General features: G+C 50.1%; 1 protein-coding gene across 2 annotated transcripts in view; it reads left to right on the forward strand.

Moving 5' to 3' along the window:
* The window catches only part of ZNF395 (zinc finger protein 395), a 55329-nt gene that overhangs the window by 23822 nt on the left and 14733 nt on the right, over window positions 1–16774 (forward strand). For both annotated transcript variants that reach the window (XM_053249364.1, XM_053249357.1), the window contains exons 3-8: window positions 3292–3590; window positions 6464–6576; window positions 9824–10059; window positions 10206–10306; window positions 13272–13557; window positions 15408–15500. In XM_053249364.1, coding sequence (XP_053105339.1) covers window positions 3292–3590; window positions 6464–6576; window positions 9824–10059; window positions 10206–10306; window positions 13272–13557; window positions 15408–15500 — 1128 coding nt within the window. The remainder of the gene's footprint in view (window positions 1–3291; window positions 3591–6463; window positions 6577–9823; window positions 10060–10205; window positions 10307–13271; window positions 13558–15407; window positions 15501–16774) is intronic.

Here is a 16774-nt window from a genome sequence, read left to right on the forward strand (position 1 = left end):
AGACACCAGCAACAGCCACTGGAGGGATGCTGTGCTGGGGTTGGATAAGCGAGTGCTGAAATGTGGAGTTCCACAAGGCACTGGAAGAGCAGAAGCTTTCAAGTTCCCTCCCTGGCCTCTCCAAGATAGGGCTGAGAGAGATTCCTGCCTACAGCCTTGGAAAAGCTGCTGCCAGTCTGTGAGGACAATACTGAGCCAGATAGACCAATGGTTAGACTCAGTATATGGCAGCTTCCTATGTTCATATGTTTCCAATGCTCTTTAACATCTACATGAAACCGCTGGGAGAGATCATCAGGAGGTTTGGTGCTGGGTGTTATCGATATGCTGATGACACTCAGATCTACTTCTCCATGCCGACCTAATCAGGAAATGGCATATCTTCTCTAAATGCCTGCCTGGAGGCAGTAAAGGGTTGGATGAGGGATAACAAACTGTGGTCGAATCCAAATAAGATAGAGGTACTGGCTATGGGGGGCCAGGACCTGAGAGATGGTTTAGACCTGCCTGTTCTGGATGGGGTTATACTCCCCCTGAAAGATCAGGTATGTAGCTTGGGAATGCTCCTGGACCCAAAGCTCTCCCTGGTTTCTCAGGTTGAGGCGGTGGCCAGTGGTGCTTTTTATCAACTTCGGTTGATACGTCCATTTCTAGAGGTGAATGACGTTAAAACATTGTACATATGCTGGTCACCTCCAGGCTTGACTATTGTAATGTGCTGTATGTGGGGCTGCCTTTGTACGTAGTCCAGAAACTACAATTGGTACAGAATGCAGCAGCCACATTGGTCTCTGGGACAACACGAAGGGACTATATAACACCAGTTTTGAAAGAACTGCACTGGTTGCTGATATGTTTCTGGGCGAAATACAAAGTGCTAGTTATTACCTTTAAAGCCCTTAATGGCTTAGGTCCAGGCTATTTAAGAGAGTGCCTCCTTTGTTATGAACCCTGCCGCCTGTTACAATGTTCTGGAGAGGTTCAGTTATGGTCGCCACCGGCTCATTTGGTGGTGACCCATGACTGGGCTTTCTCTGTGGCTGCTCCAGGGCTTTGGAATATGCTCCCTGCTGAACTGAGAGCATCTCCTTCTCTGTTTGTTTTCAGGAAGAACCTCATGACTTTTCTGCTTTTGCCGGCTTTTAATTAGAATTTTTGATAATTTAAAAAACTTGTTTTAATAACTATTTTATTGTTTCTATTGTCATTTATTTTAATATGTGACTTTAAAATATTTTAAATTTTGTACACCGACTAGAGATGTACATATCCTAGAAATATGATAAATAAATAAAAGGACAGATGTTCCCCTCCTGCGAAATATAAAAGAAACACCACTTTGAAAGGTGCCTCTTTGCTCAGTTAGCAGGGACCTAAGTGGGAGGGAACGTAGCTTAGTGGAAAGAGCATCTGTTTTGCATGCAGAAGATCACAGGTTCCTTCCCTGGCAGCATCTCCAAGTAGGGTTGGAAAAGACCCTGCCTGAAACTTTGAAGAGCTGCTGCCAGTCAGTGTAGACAGTGCTGAACTAAGTGGACCAAGGGTCTGACTCAGTATAAGGCAGCTTCCTATGTACCCCACTTCTGCTATCCGTTCTGCTACGCTTTCCTTTGGTCTCCCTGCTTGCTGTGTCCTCTTTTTCCGGGCAGCTTCCTAGAGCTTAACCCTCCCAGAACCAGGGAGCTCTAACCCATCTCTCTTCAATGCGTACCTCCGTCTTGTTTGGATTTGTTCTCCCGCATCCAGCCACCACCCCCCCCATCTTTCCATACGGTAATTGGAGTTCCCCTAAAAATAGCCCCTAGGAATAGCTCACACAAGTGTGCACATCTCAGCAGAGATACGGTTACGTTCATAAAAATAGCCTTGGGGAAGTTAGGCAGTGGCAATATCCAGTTAGCTCACAGTGGAGAGGAAAGACCCCTTTGGAGCCCGACTATCGTGCTCCCACCACCAAGGAGCAGGGAACGCACCGGCTGTTATATGAAGACGCTTCTCCCGGGCCATACACAATCTTCTGCCTTGTGAGACCATGAGAGCATTTGTGCATGGAAGGGTGTAATGCAGTGTTTCATCTAAGAGGGATTCCCAGATGTTGTGGACTACAACTCCCATAATCCCCAAGTGAAAGGCATTGCAGCTGGGGATTCTGGGAGTTGTGGTCAATAACATCTGGGAATCCCTGTTAGAGGGAACACTGGTTTAATGGGGAATCTTGAGAAGCCTGCTCTGGAGCAGCTTTGAAGTTTCTGGAAAAAGTAGCTGGAAGCAGGATACTTGTTCACTTGGGCACTGAGCTCTTAGAGTCCAAAATACATGTGTCACATGTCGGGTATGAAAGGGGCACGTAGGTCGAAATTGCCATGGTTCCCTGCAACATCCGTGTGAATAGGAACCTGGTCTTTTCTCCTTGTTCAGGTCTTTGGAGAGGTGTTTTGCTTTTTTGAAACCACCCTTTGCAAACAATAAAAACTATCTAAGATTCCCCCGAACTGCCTGGCTGTATCAACAGTTATCACCCCTGCTAACTGAGCAAAGAGGCACCTTTTTAAAGTGATGATTCTCTTGTATGTAGCAGGGGGAGAGCAACTGCCCCATTCCAACCCCAGCACAGCATCCCTCCAGTGGTGGTTGTTGCTGGTGTCTATTTTTATGTTTCTCTTTAAATTATGAGCCCTTTGGGGACAGGGAGCCATCTTTAGTTGTTGTTTTTCTGTATAAACATGTTTGAGAACTTTTTTCGAAAAGTGGTATATAAATATTTGTAGTAGTACTAGTTATGCCTCTAATCCAGGGGCTCTTAAACATTGCTCCCCAGGTGGTGGTGGACTACAACTCCTACCATCTGCAGCTGCAATGGGCCCCCTGCTCTGATTCAGCATCTTGGTCAGGCTCCAATTTAAGTTAGTCAGTCATGTTTAAGCATCTTTGAAGTAAATGAGGCAACTTCATCATGACTGACTTAAGTTCTATTAATCAATGAGACTTAGTCGTGACTAACGTAGTCTGGATTCTGCCCCTTGTGCTTAATGATGGGCAGCAGATGTCTCTGAGAAGATCGCTTGATGGTATCCTCAGTTCATTGTGTGGCAGTCAGTGGTATATACTGCCTCTGAATATGGAGGTTCTACTTTGAAGGCTTGTTGCCATTGGTAGACCCAACTTCCATGCGTCTGGCCCATTCCTACCCAGGATATGTGGTGTTGAAAAAGGAAAGGTAGGGCTACAAAATTGGACCTGAGTTGTAGACTGGTCTGCAACTATAAATAACAATCATTGTTTCCCGTATAGGTTTATGTCTTCTACAATGGGCAAGAAAATGCCGCTTTGGTGGACCACCATGACCCTGTGAATAACGAAGTGAAAGTGTTCCTCGTGGAACAAGGGTTTCATGTCTGCAGGAAAGCCAAGGAAGTGAGGCTGGCCGAGGCCCAGGTATCGCCTCTCCCAGCCCTGGAGATGGAGTATGAGGCTCCCATGCCGATGGGCTACAGTGCGGTCCCCGTGGCAATGGACCACAGTCCGACCACCACAGCAGCCATGGAATCTGCGCCAAGATCAGTTTCTAGGAATATCGACGTGCCAAAAAGGTATGTGTTGGGGTTGCTTCTGTCATTCTCGGATTTATTTACAGGCATCATTTTTACGGGCTGCTTTTCAGCTGCAAGTAAGTTCTTACAATAAAACAAATATTATTTTTATTTTTACTTTTTAAACACATTTTTATACTGCCCCATATGCAAGACCCTAGGCAGTTCACAATCTAAAAACACAACAATGTAAACATTAACAAAATTAAAGCCGTTTAGAATACAGATAAGAACTCTAAAGCTTTCAACTTTAAAACTATAAACTAAAAGCCCGATTAAACAGTTACGTTTTCAGATCTTTCTTAAAAACGTCTAGAGAAGGGGAGGCTCTGATTTTGTTAGGAAGTGCATTCCAAAGTCCTGGGGCAACCCTAGAAAAGGCCTGTTTTCAAATCACCCCAACAACCGAGCCAGTGGCAATTGCAACCAGACCTCCCCAGATGATCTTAACAGGTGGCAGGGTTCATGAAGAAGAAGGCTTTCTCTTAAATACCTCGGACCCAAGCTGTTCAGGGCTTTATAGGTAATAACCAGCACTTTGTATTTCGCCCGGAAATGTATTGATAGCTGGTGTAGTTCTTTTAAAATGGATGTAATGTGACCTCTTCAGGTATCTAATTCTCTTGGGACATGCATGCCCAGGATTTGGCGACGGAACTCTCACGGCACGCTGCAAGAGTTCCGAACTGAGGAGAGGGGGAAGAAAGTGCCGGTGGTGGCCGGGTAGAGGAGGGGGGAGAGAAAGGCGGCGGCGGGAAGTGGGCAGGGGGAGAGAGAGGCAGCAACGGGCGGGGGGAGAGAAAAGCCAGGGCAGTGGCAGGCGGATGGGGGCGAGGAAAAACGGCGGCTCTGTGTGTGTGGAGGCACGGGAGGGGAGGAGGGCTGGAGAGTACAGGCTGGAGGGAAGGGGAAGAGAGGAGAGACCGAGGCAGGAGGAAGAGGGAGGGGGAAACAGCCGGCTCCAGAGTGCCGTACAGATGCTCTGTGTGGGGTTGGCTAGTTCTACATAAGGTGCTTAGAGAGTGCCGCCTTCTGTATGATCCCCATTGCACATTCAGGTCATCTGGAGAGGTCCGGTCTGGTGGCGACTCGGAGCCGGGCCTTCTTTGTAGCTGATCCTGGCTTTCGGAATGCACTCCCGGCAGATATCCGTAGTTTAGGCTCGTTGTGGGCTTTCAGTTGAGTCCTAAAGACTTGTTTGGCCTGGGCTTCCAAGGTTTCCAAGTTGTTCTTAAGTATTCTTAATTGGTTTTAAATCGCTCTGAACAGTGTTAAATTTGTTTTTATGTTATTTTAACCTGTTTGTTTTAAATGGTGTTTGTTCTTGTATTTTACTTGTGCATCACCCAGAGCCTTTGGATGGGGCAGTATAGAAATCTAATAAATAAATAAATAAATACCAAAACCAGAAAAAGCCAGCAAAAGCGATCCTGAAAGCCTAGCCCGAATGGTTTGGCAAAATGAAAGCTCCTTCATCCGCCTTCCCAAACTGGCAAGTGAGGAATACAGGTCGATCTCCTGGAAAATGACATTCCAGGGTTCTGGGGCTGCAACTGAAAAAGCCTTGCTCTTGGTGAAGGCTAACCTAACATCTCCAAAGAGCAGAACCCAAAGCAGGTCTACTGGCCTGGCATAATAGCCCTATTCAGACATTAGGTTGCACAGGTGGCTGTACACATGTCTATGTGTTTGTGTGAATTGCTGTATATGCATTCATTTAAAAAGTGAATCGGGATACAGACTGTCTCAAATACAGGTAGCAGGAGGAAGTGTACTGCTGTACATGTGTTCGGCATAATGTGTGAACAACTGTACATGCATACCAGCGTTCCCTGTAACGGGTTCCCAGATGTTGTTGACTACAATTCCCAGCACCCCCAGCTGCAGTGGCCTATAGTTGGGGATAATGGGAGTTGTAGTCAACAACATCTGGGGATCCCTGTTACAGGGAACGCTGGTACACACTGATCTGTATGTGTGTGCGTAGATTGTGTGGGCGCTGAATGCATTATGTGAATAGGGCTACTGGCTGCTTAAAAGACCCTTCTGTCCTTGCAATATCAGGAATGGAACCTAGGTCCTTCCGCATGCAAAGGCAGACAACTGCAGTCTAGTCGACACCCCTGGAAATCTGAAAGGCGTTTCCTCGACGCCTCTAATGCCTTTTCTTTAAAATCGACAGTGAAGTGCCATGTCTGCTGCTTTCCTGGTACTCCAGGTTCCAAATCGTTGCTCTTGGGGGTTGTTTAAATAATTCATCCGGTTAAAAGCACCCTTTATGGATCTCTTTCCTGGAGAAGCGAGAGGCAAGAATGCTGAGCGGAGCGCAGATCCCAGCTTCAACAACATTGCCCGTAGGGATTTTGGAAAGGGGTCTGGCTGGGCTGGGCTTGATTTCATGCTTGTTCCTAAATGCTTATTAAAAATATCGGAGGACTGTTGAGTTTTAATTTGGGCCTAGCAGCCGAGGAAACAGTTGCAAGCATCGTGAACTTATGAAGCGGCCTTCTACCGAGTCAGACCCTTGGTTCATCTAGCTCCGTATTCTTGACACTGGCTGGTAGCGGCCCTCCAGTGTTTTCAGGCAGGAGTCTCTCCCAGCCCTGCTGGGGATGCTGGAACTGAGCCTTTGCATCTTCTGCCTGCAAAGCAGGTGCCTTACCGCTGAGTGATGGCCTCATCCCCACATTATGTGGGTGCATAATCCGCCCACAGAGTCTCCTACGTGAACCCATCAAAGCCAGCATCTGCTGTGCAAAACAGAACTGAATTGGGTTCTCTCAGGTGCAACCCGAGTGCTGTATTCTCCAGGACATGTTGCCGCGTTGAGCTCCAGGGGACTCCTTGTTTCTCCCTCCTCTCTCCCACTGCAGGAAATCGGATGCTGCTGTGGACATGGATGAGATGATGGCTGCCATGGTCCTGACCAGCCTGTCCTGTAGCCCTGTGGTGCAGAGCCCCCCTAACAGTGATGCCAGCATCCCAGGTGAGCTTGATGCTTCAGCACCTTAAGACAGCTTAGTGTCCTGTGCCAAGGAAGCCTGGCTCCCATGCACAGTGTTAACTAAGGGAATTTAGTACCAACAAAAGGAAGTACTTTTTCCACGCAGCACATAATTAATCTATGGAATTCTCTGCCATGGGATGTGGTGATGGCCATCAGCTTGGGTGGCTTTAAAAGGGGCTTAGACAGATTTTTGGCAGACGGGTCTATCAGTGGCTACTAGTCTGATGGCTACGGGCCACCTCCAGCCTCAGAGGCAAGATGCCTCTCAATTCCAGTTGCAGGGGAGCAACAGCAGGAGAGAGGGCAGGCCCTTGGCTCTTGCCTGTGGGCTTCTCAGGGTCATCTTGGTGGGCCACTGTGTGAAACAGCATGCTGGACTAGATAGGCCATGGGCCTGATCCAGCAGGGCTGTTTTTGTGTTATTAAGGCATGCTAGAGACCTCAGCGACATTTGACAGCTTAATCCAAACTAATCTGGGAAATCCAGTTCCTTTGTGTATCATCTTTGGCCTTCCTGAGCCCTTGGGTCGATTTGGACGATACTTAACAACACAGCCAAATAGAAAGGGGAAGTGCAGAGAGTGTGCTGATTGGGTATCTTCCGCGGACATCCCAGGGCCCTCTCGGCATGTCCAAATGGCCCCTCTATGCATGCTCCGAATACTTGTGTAAACAGGTATTTGGAGCACACCAGAGAGGGTATTTGAACTAACATCTCTCCCCCCGACCCCAAATGTGAAAAAGGGACATCCTGGGAGAGTGTCGGGATGTCCTGGAGAATGTTGCAAGAGGCACGCTCTTGGATCATCCCCTAGGAGGCCAAGGAAGTGAGGCCTCCTAGCCCATCACATGGGCTGGTGAGATATCGTCTGAGCTGGCCCTCTTGTCTACAGCGGATGTGCATACGCCTCTGTACGCATGTACAGTTACTCCACATTATGTTTGATACAACAGGAACCCTAGATCCCCTTTTACAATGAACTCACCTTTACCGTCATCCACACACAACATGCGCATATCTGACTAGGGTTAAAGCGACAGGCCTATGTTCTCACCATGAACTTCGTGACGGAGCAGGGATTTGAACACAGACCTTCCTGGTGTGAGTCATGCCGGCAGTGGCAGACATGCGGTGATAATATGGGGGTGGCGGAAAGCATTTGCTGGGGTGCATGTGAGAAGGCAGTGTATGCACATGCTTGGTGCTTTCCCTGCAGCTCTTCCCCTCCCAGGCTTCTTGCTGGGCGTGGAGACTCTTAAATGGCTGCAGGGGTTTGCAGGGGAGAGTTGGCAAGTGGGGAAAGTGTTCAGTGCCCCCATATGCCGGCACCCAGGTTGTCTCTGTAAGTGCACCCTGGGTGGAGAGTTCCGGGCTCACTTCAGATGGTCTAGTTTTCACCCCGACTGCAAACCACGCAGCGGAGCGCGGAGAACTTTCCTTGAAAAACAATTGGCAAGAAGGCTGTGAGTTGAATCCCTTGAGGCTGCTGTTGGTTGGCATTGGCTCCCCGCCCCCACCCCTGCCGGCAGACAGCTGCTTAAAAGGCAGCTGGCTGAGTCGGGGATGCCGTCTACATTCTCGGAGTGAGAGCGAGCGAGCGCGAGCATCACACGTGTAACCCGACCCTCTGCTGCCGGGTCTGGTCGGATGCTCAGGCCTATTATGGGAGTGCTGAGCACGGGAGCACTGGAGGGTTGGTGTCTTTATTTAGAGGCGCTTCCTAGGTTCTAGAAGTCACGTTGGATCTTGGCAAGGCACGGGGCGTTAAAAATAGGTCTCTGCCAGCGTGGGAAACGCAAAGCCCTACAGGCCTCCGTAACAGGCACGCTCACATTGAAGGTGGAGAGATTGCTGTGGAAACTAGGAGCAAGAGGGTTTCTTCTATTCCACCCCCTCCCCAGGCTGCAGGCTTGAATTGCACCAGTGAATTTATCCCCCCCCCCCCCGCCACCGCCCAAGAACCCTAATCCAGACATTACAGCAAACTATGGTCAAGCAACCTTAATCCTAGTTTGGCGTGTTGTCTGAATTGACTAATGGTGGTTTGCATTTGGTTGGCAAACTGGAATCTGAAACTGCCTGCTGAGAGAGCCAAGAGGCACCTTTTAAAGTGGTGATTCTCTTGTATTTAGCAGGGGGAGAGCAACTGGCCCTGTCCAACCTGTCCAGTGGCTGTTGCTGGTGCCTACTATGTGTTTCTTTTTAGATTGTGAGCCCTTTGGGGAAATGGGACCATCTTATGTATTTTTTTTAATTTTATTTTTCTATGTGAACCACTTTGGGAACTTGGTTGAAAAGCAGTGTAGTGTAGTCATAAAAACTGTGGTTTGAAGTAGGCTTGCAAAGCATGTTTGTGCTCAGTGTGGCCTGGTGTCATGTTGGAATTGACCAACCCTAGTTATGGTCGTCACTTCTCCTCTGGAGACTACTGCACCATGGAAGTGTGAGTGAATTTGTGAAGCTGAGTGCCAAGAGAATGAAATTAGCATGTGCGAGAGACCCGAGAAAAGAAAGCTGCCAAAGTTTGTCAGAAGGTATCATTCCCCATGTGTTTTCAAATGAGAGAGTTCCTCCACATTTTCCAGAAAATTAAGAACTTTTCCCGGGATTTTAGATTCTTCTGGTAGTCTGGGTGAAAGCTGGAACCTGCCTCTGAAACCAGCATGTTTCTGTTTCTCATGATTTGATCTGGGAGTTTCATGGCAGTTATTCAGGGAGTGAGGCCCAAGCCGCTTTTAATAGATAAAAAATGTTGCCCAGTTAATCAGCAGATGCCTTTTTCGTTTTGTTTACGAAGCTTTTGCATGTGATCAGTCTGTCTGATTAAGGGTGGCAGCTGCCATTATTGCGGGTGTTGTTAAACTTTTAGAGGTCTAACCAATGGTGCATATATTCTGTGCTTTTTTAAAAAGCACAACCGGGTTATATTTACAGATTTGCTTGCTCACATTTCATTCTGTTTCTGGTTAGCCATGTGGGAGAGTTGGAAGTTCTGCTGGTCAATAAAGAGCTTCCCCGACGCCGGCCACTAGCCCCCAGAAGTTTCGTGCAGCCCTTGTTGAGATATATTTTATCTGGCATTGTCTGCATGTTTTTGCATGTCTCCGTATGAATGCTGTAAATATTAAGAAGCGATGGAGTGCTGTTGTGGGCGAGGGCTGAGCGTCCCTGCCGGAGGATTTGCAGTGGTTCACGGCGATTCCTGTCTGTCTTTCGGTCCTTCAGCCTCCCAAGCGGGGTGCGATGTGTGGAAGGAAAGTGGCGACATGTCTGACGGGGGGAGCAGTACCACCAGTGGCCACTGGAGCGGCGGCAGCGGCATCTCCACCCCTTCGCCCCCCCACTCCGAGGCCAGCCCCAAGTACTCGAGCGAGGCCTTCAGTTCCCCTCGGGCGGACGACGGCTTTGAGACGGATTCGGATCCTTTTCTCTTTGAGGAGCCTGCTCCCCGGAAAAGAAAGGTAGGGCTCCTGGGGGCTGGGACAGGGCGGGGGAGATCCCTTGACATCCTTTGCTGTGGTCCGAATCCAGGTTCCCCCTTGGTCAGCTGTGGGGAGCCCAGTAGCCGCCGGTGCCACTGACTGACCTCGTTCTGTGGCCCTTCTAGAATTCGGTGAAGGTGATGTACAAATGCCTGTGGCCGGGCTGCGGCAAGGTCCTCCGCTCCATCGTCGGAATCAAGAGACACGTGAAGACTCAGCACCTGGGGTAAGTAAGGGGTCTCCAGGATTAGTTCAGCGGCATTCCCGTGCATGGAAACAAATGGCACGAGAGAACCCCGGGAAGTGGTGGTTCAGGAAGATGGGACTCGGGGGGGTGTTCCTGGCATGCAGGAAACCGCTACAGCCTCCCTGACAGATCACTGCCCAGCCTCTGTTTGAAAACATGTCATGAAAGAGGGCCTGCCGTGGCACAGGGCAGACAGTTCTGCTGTTGAGCTGCTCCTGTCGTTAGGAAATTCTTCCTGAAGTCTAGCCTGAATCGGCTTCCGTGTAACTCTAACCCACTGTTTCTAGCCCTGCTCTCTGGAGCAACGGAGAGCAAGTCCTCCCTTCTCTGTGAGAGCCTGTTAGGTCTAGGCTTATCAGAGTCAGGACTCAAGGTGGCTGTACCCATATCCAAATCTATGCATGTGGGCTCCAACCCAGAGACCAGTTGCTTGAGCAGAAGAGCTTAAGTTAGGACTTCAGTCGGCGCCTGTGACTAAGCTGGAGCATAGCAATGCAGGAGGTTGCTTCACGTTTGCTTCCTGTCAGACCCTTGGTCCACCTAGCTCAGTATTGCCTACCCAGGCTGGCAGTGGCTTCTCCAAGGGTTCAGGCAGGAGTCTCTCACAGCCCTATCTGGAGATGCTGCCAGGGAGGGAACTTGGAACCTTCTGCATGCAAAGCAGATGCTCTCCCACCACAGGATTGCTGGTCTTGTGGTAGCAAGCACGACTTGTCCCCTTAGCTAAGCAGGGTCTGTCCTGGTTGCATATGTAGGGGAGACTTGATGTGTGAGCCCTGTAAGATGTTCCCGTCAGGGGATGGAGCTGCCCTGGGAAGAGCAGAAGGTTCCAAGTTCCCTCCCTGGCTTCTCCAAGATGGGGCTGAGAGAGATTCCTACTTGCAACCTTGGAGAAGCCGCTGCCAGTCTATGAAGACAATACTGAGCTAGATGGACCTATGGTCTGACTCGGTATATGGCAGCTTCCTATATTCCACTGAGCTACACCCCCAATCCCTAAGGGGAATGAATATCTTACAGCAGATAGCACTCACACGTATTTATTTATTTATTCTTTAAAATATTTCTAAATGTATTTAGAAACGAAATATTTCTAAATGTAGTTACCCATCCAAATACAAACCAAGGCCAACCTTGCTTAGCAAAGGGGACAATTCATGCTTAAGACTGGCTGGCCATGCCAAAAACATTCTGGCTGTTGACCAGGCGAAGGGAGGACGTTGCGCTCCTGGGATGTGTACCAGGTGTGACCAGTCCAGAGGCTGTATCTTGCCTGCCTGTCGCAGGGGCTCATGCTGCACACCCCAGTTACTTGACCAGCCTGAAGGGGCCTCAGGCCCAGACACCCACCATGTCAGCCCCAGGGGCTTCTTATTGGGCAAAGGTCCCAGTCTCAGGGAGTTGTCTTCGCATGTTATGTCGAACGCATGCACAGAAGTACATTTTCGACACAGTCTTGCACACAAGGCCATGTACATGTGTACAGGCACCTGGACGCATGTACGGTGCAAGGTCCAAATGGGGCTAAAGTGCACAGGAAATTGCTCCCCCGCCCCCCGAAGAGGGATCCCGTTCCGTGAAGCCATGAGAGCATATGCTAGACTGCTTTGCTGACTAGAAATGCAAGCACCCCCTCTGATCAACAGAGGCCTTTTTCGGAAGAAGCCTCCTGCTTTGGGGCTGGCCCTCCTCTCAGTGCCTGCGGGTTGGAGGGCACCCTTTTCAGACTGGGATTTGGGTATTGCCGCCCTCATTCCTGCTCTGAAGGTGGCTGAACTGCAGCCTCTCTTGTCTGGTGCAAAAGCAAGCTGGCTGTCCTCGGTTTCTTCCGCTGTGATGTTGTGGGGCCCTCTTGTGGGGAGAGCTGGTTTCTTTGCAAGCCCTGAAAGGCAGGCCTGCATCCGCGGAAGAGACATTTGCCGTAAGGATGCCATTGGCTGGCTGCTTGCCCTCTTCCACGGGGCACACTGGTGGCCCAGGGGCGTAACTCTCATAGGGCAAGGGGAGACGGTGGTCTGGGGGCCCACTGCCTTGTGGGGGGGGCAGGGGCAAGTCACATGACTGACTCCCCCAGCCACGCACCCGCCCAGGCTTCCTTCAGTTGTATTCCTCCTCCGAAATTGATGTGAGTGTGAAGACCGGGAGCTACCAGAACAGCAGGTCTTGCTCTAGTACCATTGCATGACTTGCATCGTCCACAATTTACAAAACCTTTAAAAAAATAATTTAGGATGATGATCTATTGTGGCACATTGTTGTAATTTATATATATATATATATATATGTGTGTGTGTGTGTGTATAAATTAATTTACTATGCTTTTTGTTACCACTATTCAGCCTCATTTAGGGTTTCTTTACTTCATGAGCTGAACTTCAGTGGCGGGTGGGGGCGCCTTTTAAAATCTCCTCTCTGGGCCCTCTCCAACCTTGCTACGCCCCTGGGTTGGCCTCTGGCCTAAGTCTGCCTTGGGGTGGCCAGTGCAGGACTCCCATCTGCCCCCAGTGGGTCTGCTGCTACCACCTCTCCCCCCGCCCCCCCCGCCTTTCTAATTTGACCGATGTGTTAAAAACGGGGACTCTCTTGAGTTACTCAGGACCAGAGCTTTTTAGGTGGCTCTGCGTATTCCTGACACCAAGGGCCCTCCAGTTTGGGTCCCCAGGATGTTTTAAGGCTGCAACCCCCATCGCCCCCCGCCTCAATGGCCAGAAGGCCCCAGAGCAGGGATTCTCAACGTGTGGGTCCCCAGATGTAACTGGACTTCAACTCCCATAATTCCCAATCAAAGGTCACTGGATCTGGGGATTATGGGAGTTGAAGTCCAGCCACATCTGGGGACCCACACGTTGAGAAACCCTGCCCCAGAGGATGGTGGGAGTTGTAGTCCAGCAGCTTCCCTCCTCGGGAGCCCCTGCCTCATCCCCGTCTCCCTCCACCACGGCAGAGACGGCGCCAACTCTGACCAGCGGAAGAGGGAAGAAGACTTCTACTACACCGAAATGCAAGTGAAGGAGGAGGAGGCGGCAGCGGCGGCAGCCCCGGAGCCTGCAGGAGCCCCGGCCAGCCCCACCTCGGGCTCCCCTCCCATTGTCATCCAGCAGGCCCCACCCAAGCCGGAGACCCTCGTTCTGGATCAAGCTGTCCCCTTGGAGCCCCACCTGCCCCCCAGCGCCCTCAGCCAGTCGGCCCCCAGCTCCTTTTGGCACATCCAGGCTGACCATGCATACCAGGTAAGTGATGCCCGTCTTTGGACAGAGAGTTTGCCAACCTCTGAAGCTGCTTTATACGGAGTCAGGCTCTTGGTCCCTCTGGCTCAGTGTTGTCCGCACTGACTGGCAGCGGCTCTCCACGGTTTCAGGCTGGAGTCTCTCCCGGCCTTACCTGGAGGTGCTACCGGAGGCTGAACCTGGGACCAGCCTCCGGCAGGCAAAGCAGATGCTCTGCTCCTGAGCTGCGGCCCCATCCTGATTATGGAGCTGAGTTATGTGCCGTGAGAGCTGGCATGGGCTGCTCCTTAGGTAGTATGTATTGGAATTGGATTTGGGTTCAAATCTAAGTTCAACCGAGTCCTTGCCTATTTCCCCGTCTGGAAAACGGGAGCCTCATTTCTGTTAATCATATCTGCTCTTTTAGTGTACACTGTACTGTATACCGTACTGTGTGATTCTGTGATTGCACTATAAAAGCACAGAAATGGTCCCTGGGTGCGGAATTCAGTATCGTGAGGATCTTGGCCATTACGGTTGGGGGTGCTGGGAGTTGAAGTCCAGCAACACCTGGGGACCCAAGCTTGAGAACCTCTGCGGTAAGGTGAGTGTTACCTCCACATTCAGCTGAGGTGGAGAGGGAGCAACTTGCCTAAGGCCACTAAGCGAGTCCGTGGCATGGGCAAGATTCATACCGGGGAAGTCTTGATCTGCAGAGCATAGGAAGCTGCCGTATACTGAGTCAGACCGTTGGTCTGTCTAGCTCAGTTTTGTCTTCACAGACTGGCAGCGGCTTCTCCAATCTTGCAGGCAGGAATCTCTCTCAGCCCGATCTTGGAGATGCTGCCAGGGAGGGAACTTGGAACCTTCTGCTCTTCCCAGAGCAGCTCCATCCCCTGAGGGGAATATCTTCCAGTGCTCACACATCAAGTCTCCCATTCATATGCAACCAGGGCAGACACTGCTTAGCTAAGGGGACAAGTCATGCTTGCTACCACAAGACCAGCTCTCCTCTTGTACAGCTTGTTAGCCACTCACGTCCCACAAAACACTTGAGGTGCCTCTAGCTTTGTAGCTTTACGTCTGGTTTCTTACCTCTTCTGGTGTACAAAGTCATGACCATATAGGAATGCAAGACCTATTTCTAAAATAATTATAAACTACAACACTCAATGTGGGCTTCTAAATGTGTAATTTAATGGGTGGCACTCTTCCAAAAAGTCACTTTTCCTATTGGATTGTTTAGCTCCCTTTATTTGAAAAGCCAGTTTCTGCAATATAGGAATCTCCCAAATACTTGAAAGGCCAGTTTCTTTGTAGATTCTCTTGGAATCTTTCCATAGCCTGGTTATGAATTGTTTTTAGTTGCAATAAGCAAAGCTGTCCTCTTGTGATGTTTTAATGATGATTGATGAACCTTTTGGATTGCTGCATTAATTCATATGCCACTTAGAACAGTGGCAATGAGGCAGGTTGTAACACTTTTTTGCAGTCAATAATTATGATAATTACAGACTTCTGTCTTAAATCTCCGCACTCCTTCAGTTGCGTGAAGAAAAAAACAAAGTATTGAAAAACCTGGGTCTTTTCCACTCGGATGTTTCTGCCATCCTTCCTCTAAGGAACTTGGATGGGATTGCTCCCTTTATCCTCACAACAACCCCGTGAGGTAGGTTCGTCTGAGAGAGCGCGGCTGGCTAGAGATCAGCCAGGAAGTTTCATAGCTGAGTGGGGGTTTTAAACCAGGTCTGCCCAGTCCAAGTCTCATGCTTCGAACAGCACACCATGCTGGATCTTGTAAACAGAATCTGCAAAACACACAGTAGTTTTGGAATGCACCAGGTTTTTTAATACACCCCTATTTATTCTCCCAGGCGTTGCCGTCCATTCAGATACCCGTATCGCCGCACATATTCACCAGCATCAGCTGGGCTGCCGCCACGTCGACCATCCCCACCCTGTCTCCGGTGAGTCTGGGTTTTTGGTTACATGGGCGTGGGGGGTGGAATCTTGAGCAAGCTCAGAAGGCTCTTCAAGAAATGCATCCTGGAGGTTGGTGGGCGGCAGCTACTCTGCATGTTTTGGTGACCTGGAGAAAATCCTGATCACTAAGGTTACCCAGCACCTCATTAACTGAACGGCAGTCCAGATTCTGCAAGTTCTGCGAGTCAAATGGGTTCTCAGACTTGGGTCTTCAGATGTTGCTGGGCTATGACTCGCATCTTCCCCAAAGGCCTTTGTGGATGAGGATGTTGGCGTTGTAGCCCAACAACATCTGGGAAGCCCTGGCTTACAGAACCCGCTGCCACAAGATGCAGTGAGGGTCCCTGAATAAGGTAGCTTCTAAAATGGGTTAGGCAAATTCACAGGGAAGGAAAGAGGTCTCTCACGATTATTAGCTAGGAACTCCATGTTTAGAGGCCGTGTGCCAACAGCCAGATACGAATAACTTAACCTGCCGCTGCCGTAATAGTCCACCCTGGGACTGCTGTGGACTTCAAAGCAAGAACAGGAGCAGTAGATGTGGAAGCAGCGTTGCCACAGCTCTCGCCCTTCACAACCCTGCAGAAACCTGCAGAAGCGGTTCCTGCATCTGTTGTTTCTGAACAGCATCGGAGCTTGCTTTGAAGTCCACAGCCGTCCCAGGGTGGACTTGTACGGCGGTGGGAGGTTGTGCCTGTGCGATGCTAAGCCCCAAAGCAGGGCACAGGCCTCGTGCTCTTAGCCCATGATCTAGCTGCTCTTTGCCTCCCATCAACAAGTATTTCAAATATCGAGGTCGAGCCGGCTCGAGGGCTCTACAGTAAGTAAGTAAATGTTTCAAAAACCACTCGCCACCACTGGCGGTTCCCCCTGCCGGCCCTGCCCTCCCTCCCCCACCCAGTCTCAAATGGCCCAGTTGGGGCCGTTTTCTCTATGCTGCCCCGAACTGGGCTGTTTGAGGCTGGCGGCGGAGGGGAGGGAGAACTGCCGGAGGCAGCGAGTTGTTTTAAAATAATTTTATATATGTATGTACTCTAGAGCCCCCGAGCCGGCCCGGGCGGTTCAGCTTGACCTCGAGTTGGACCAGTTCAATGGCGAACCGGCTCAAGGTCGAGCTAGTTTGCACATCCCTAGAGCTGGGCATGTCTAGGCTAAGGGGAGCCAAGACAGTTGCTTTCAGATACCTGAAGGGCAGTTGTACGGAAGAAGAAATGGGCTTGTTCTTGGTTGCACCTGAGGGCACGACTAGAACCAGTGG

The sequence above is a fragment of the Hemicordylus capensis genome, chromosome 1, assembly GCF_027244095.1.
Source record: "Hemicordylus capensis ecotype Gifberg chromosome 1, rHemCap1.1.pri, whole genome shotgun sequence".
In the NCBI taxonomy this organism is placed as follows: Eukaryota; Metazoa; Chordata; class Lepidosauria; order Squamata; family Cordylidae; genus Hemicordylus; species Hemicordylus capensis.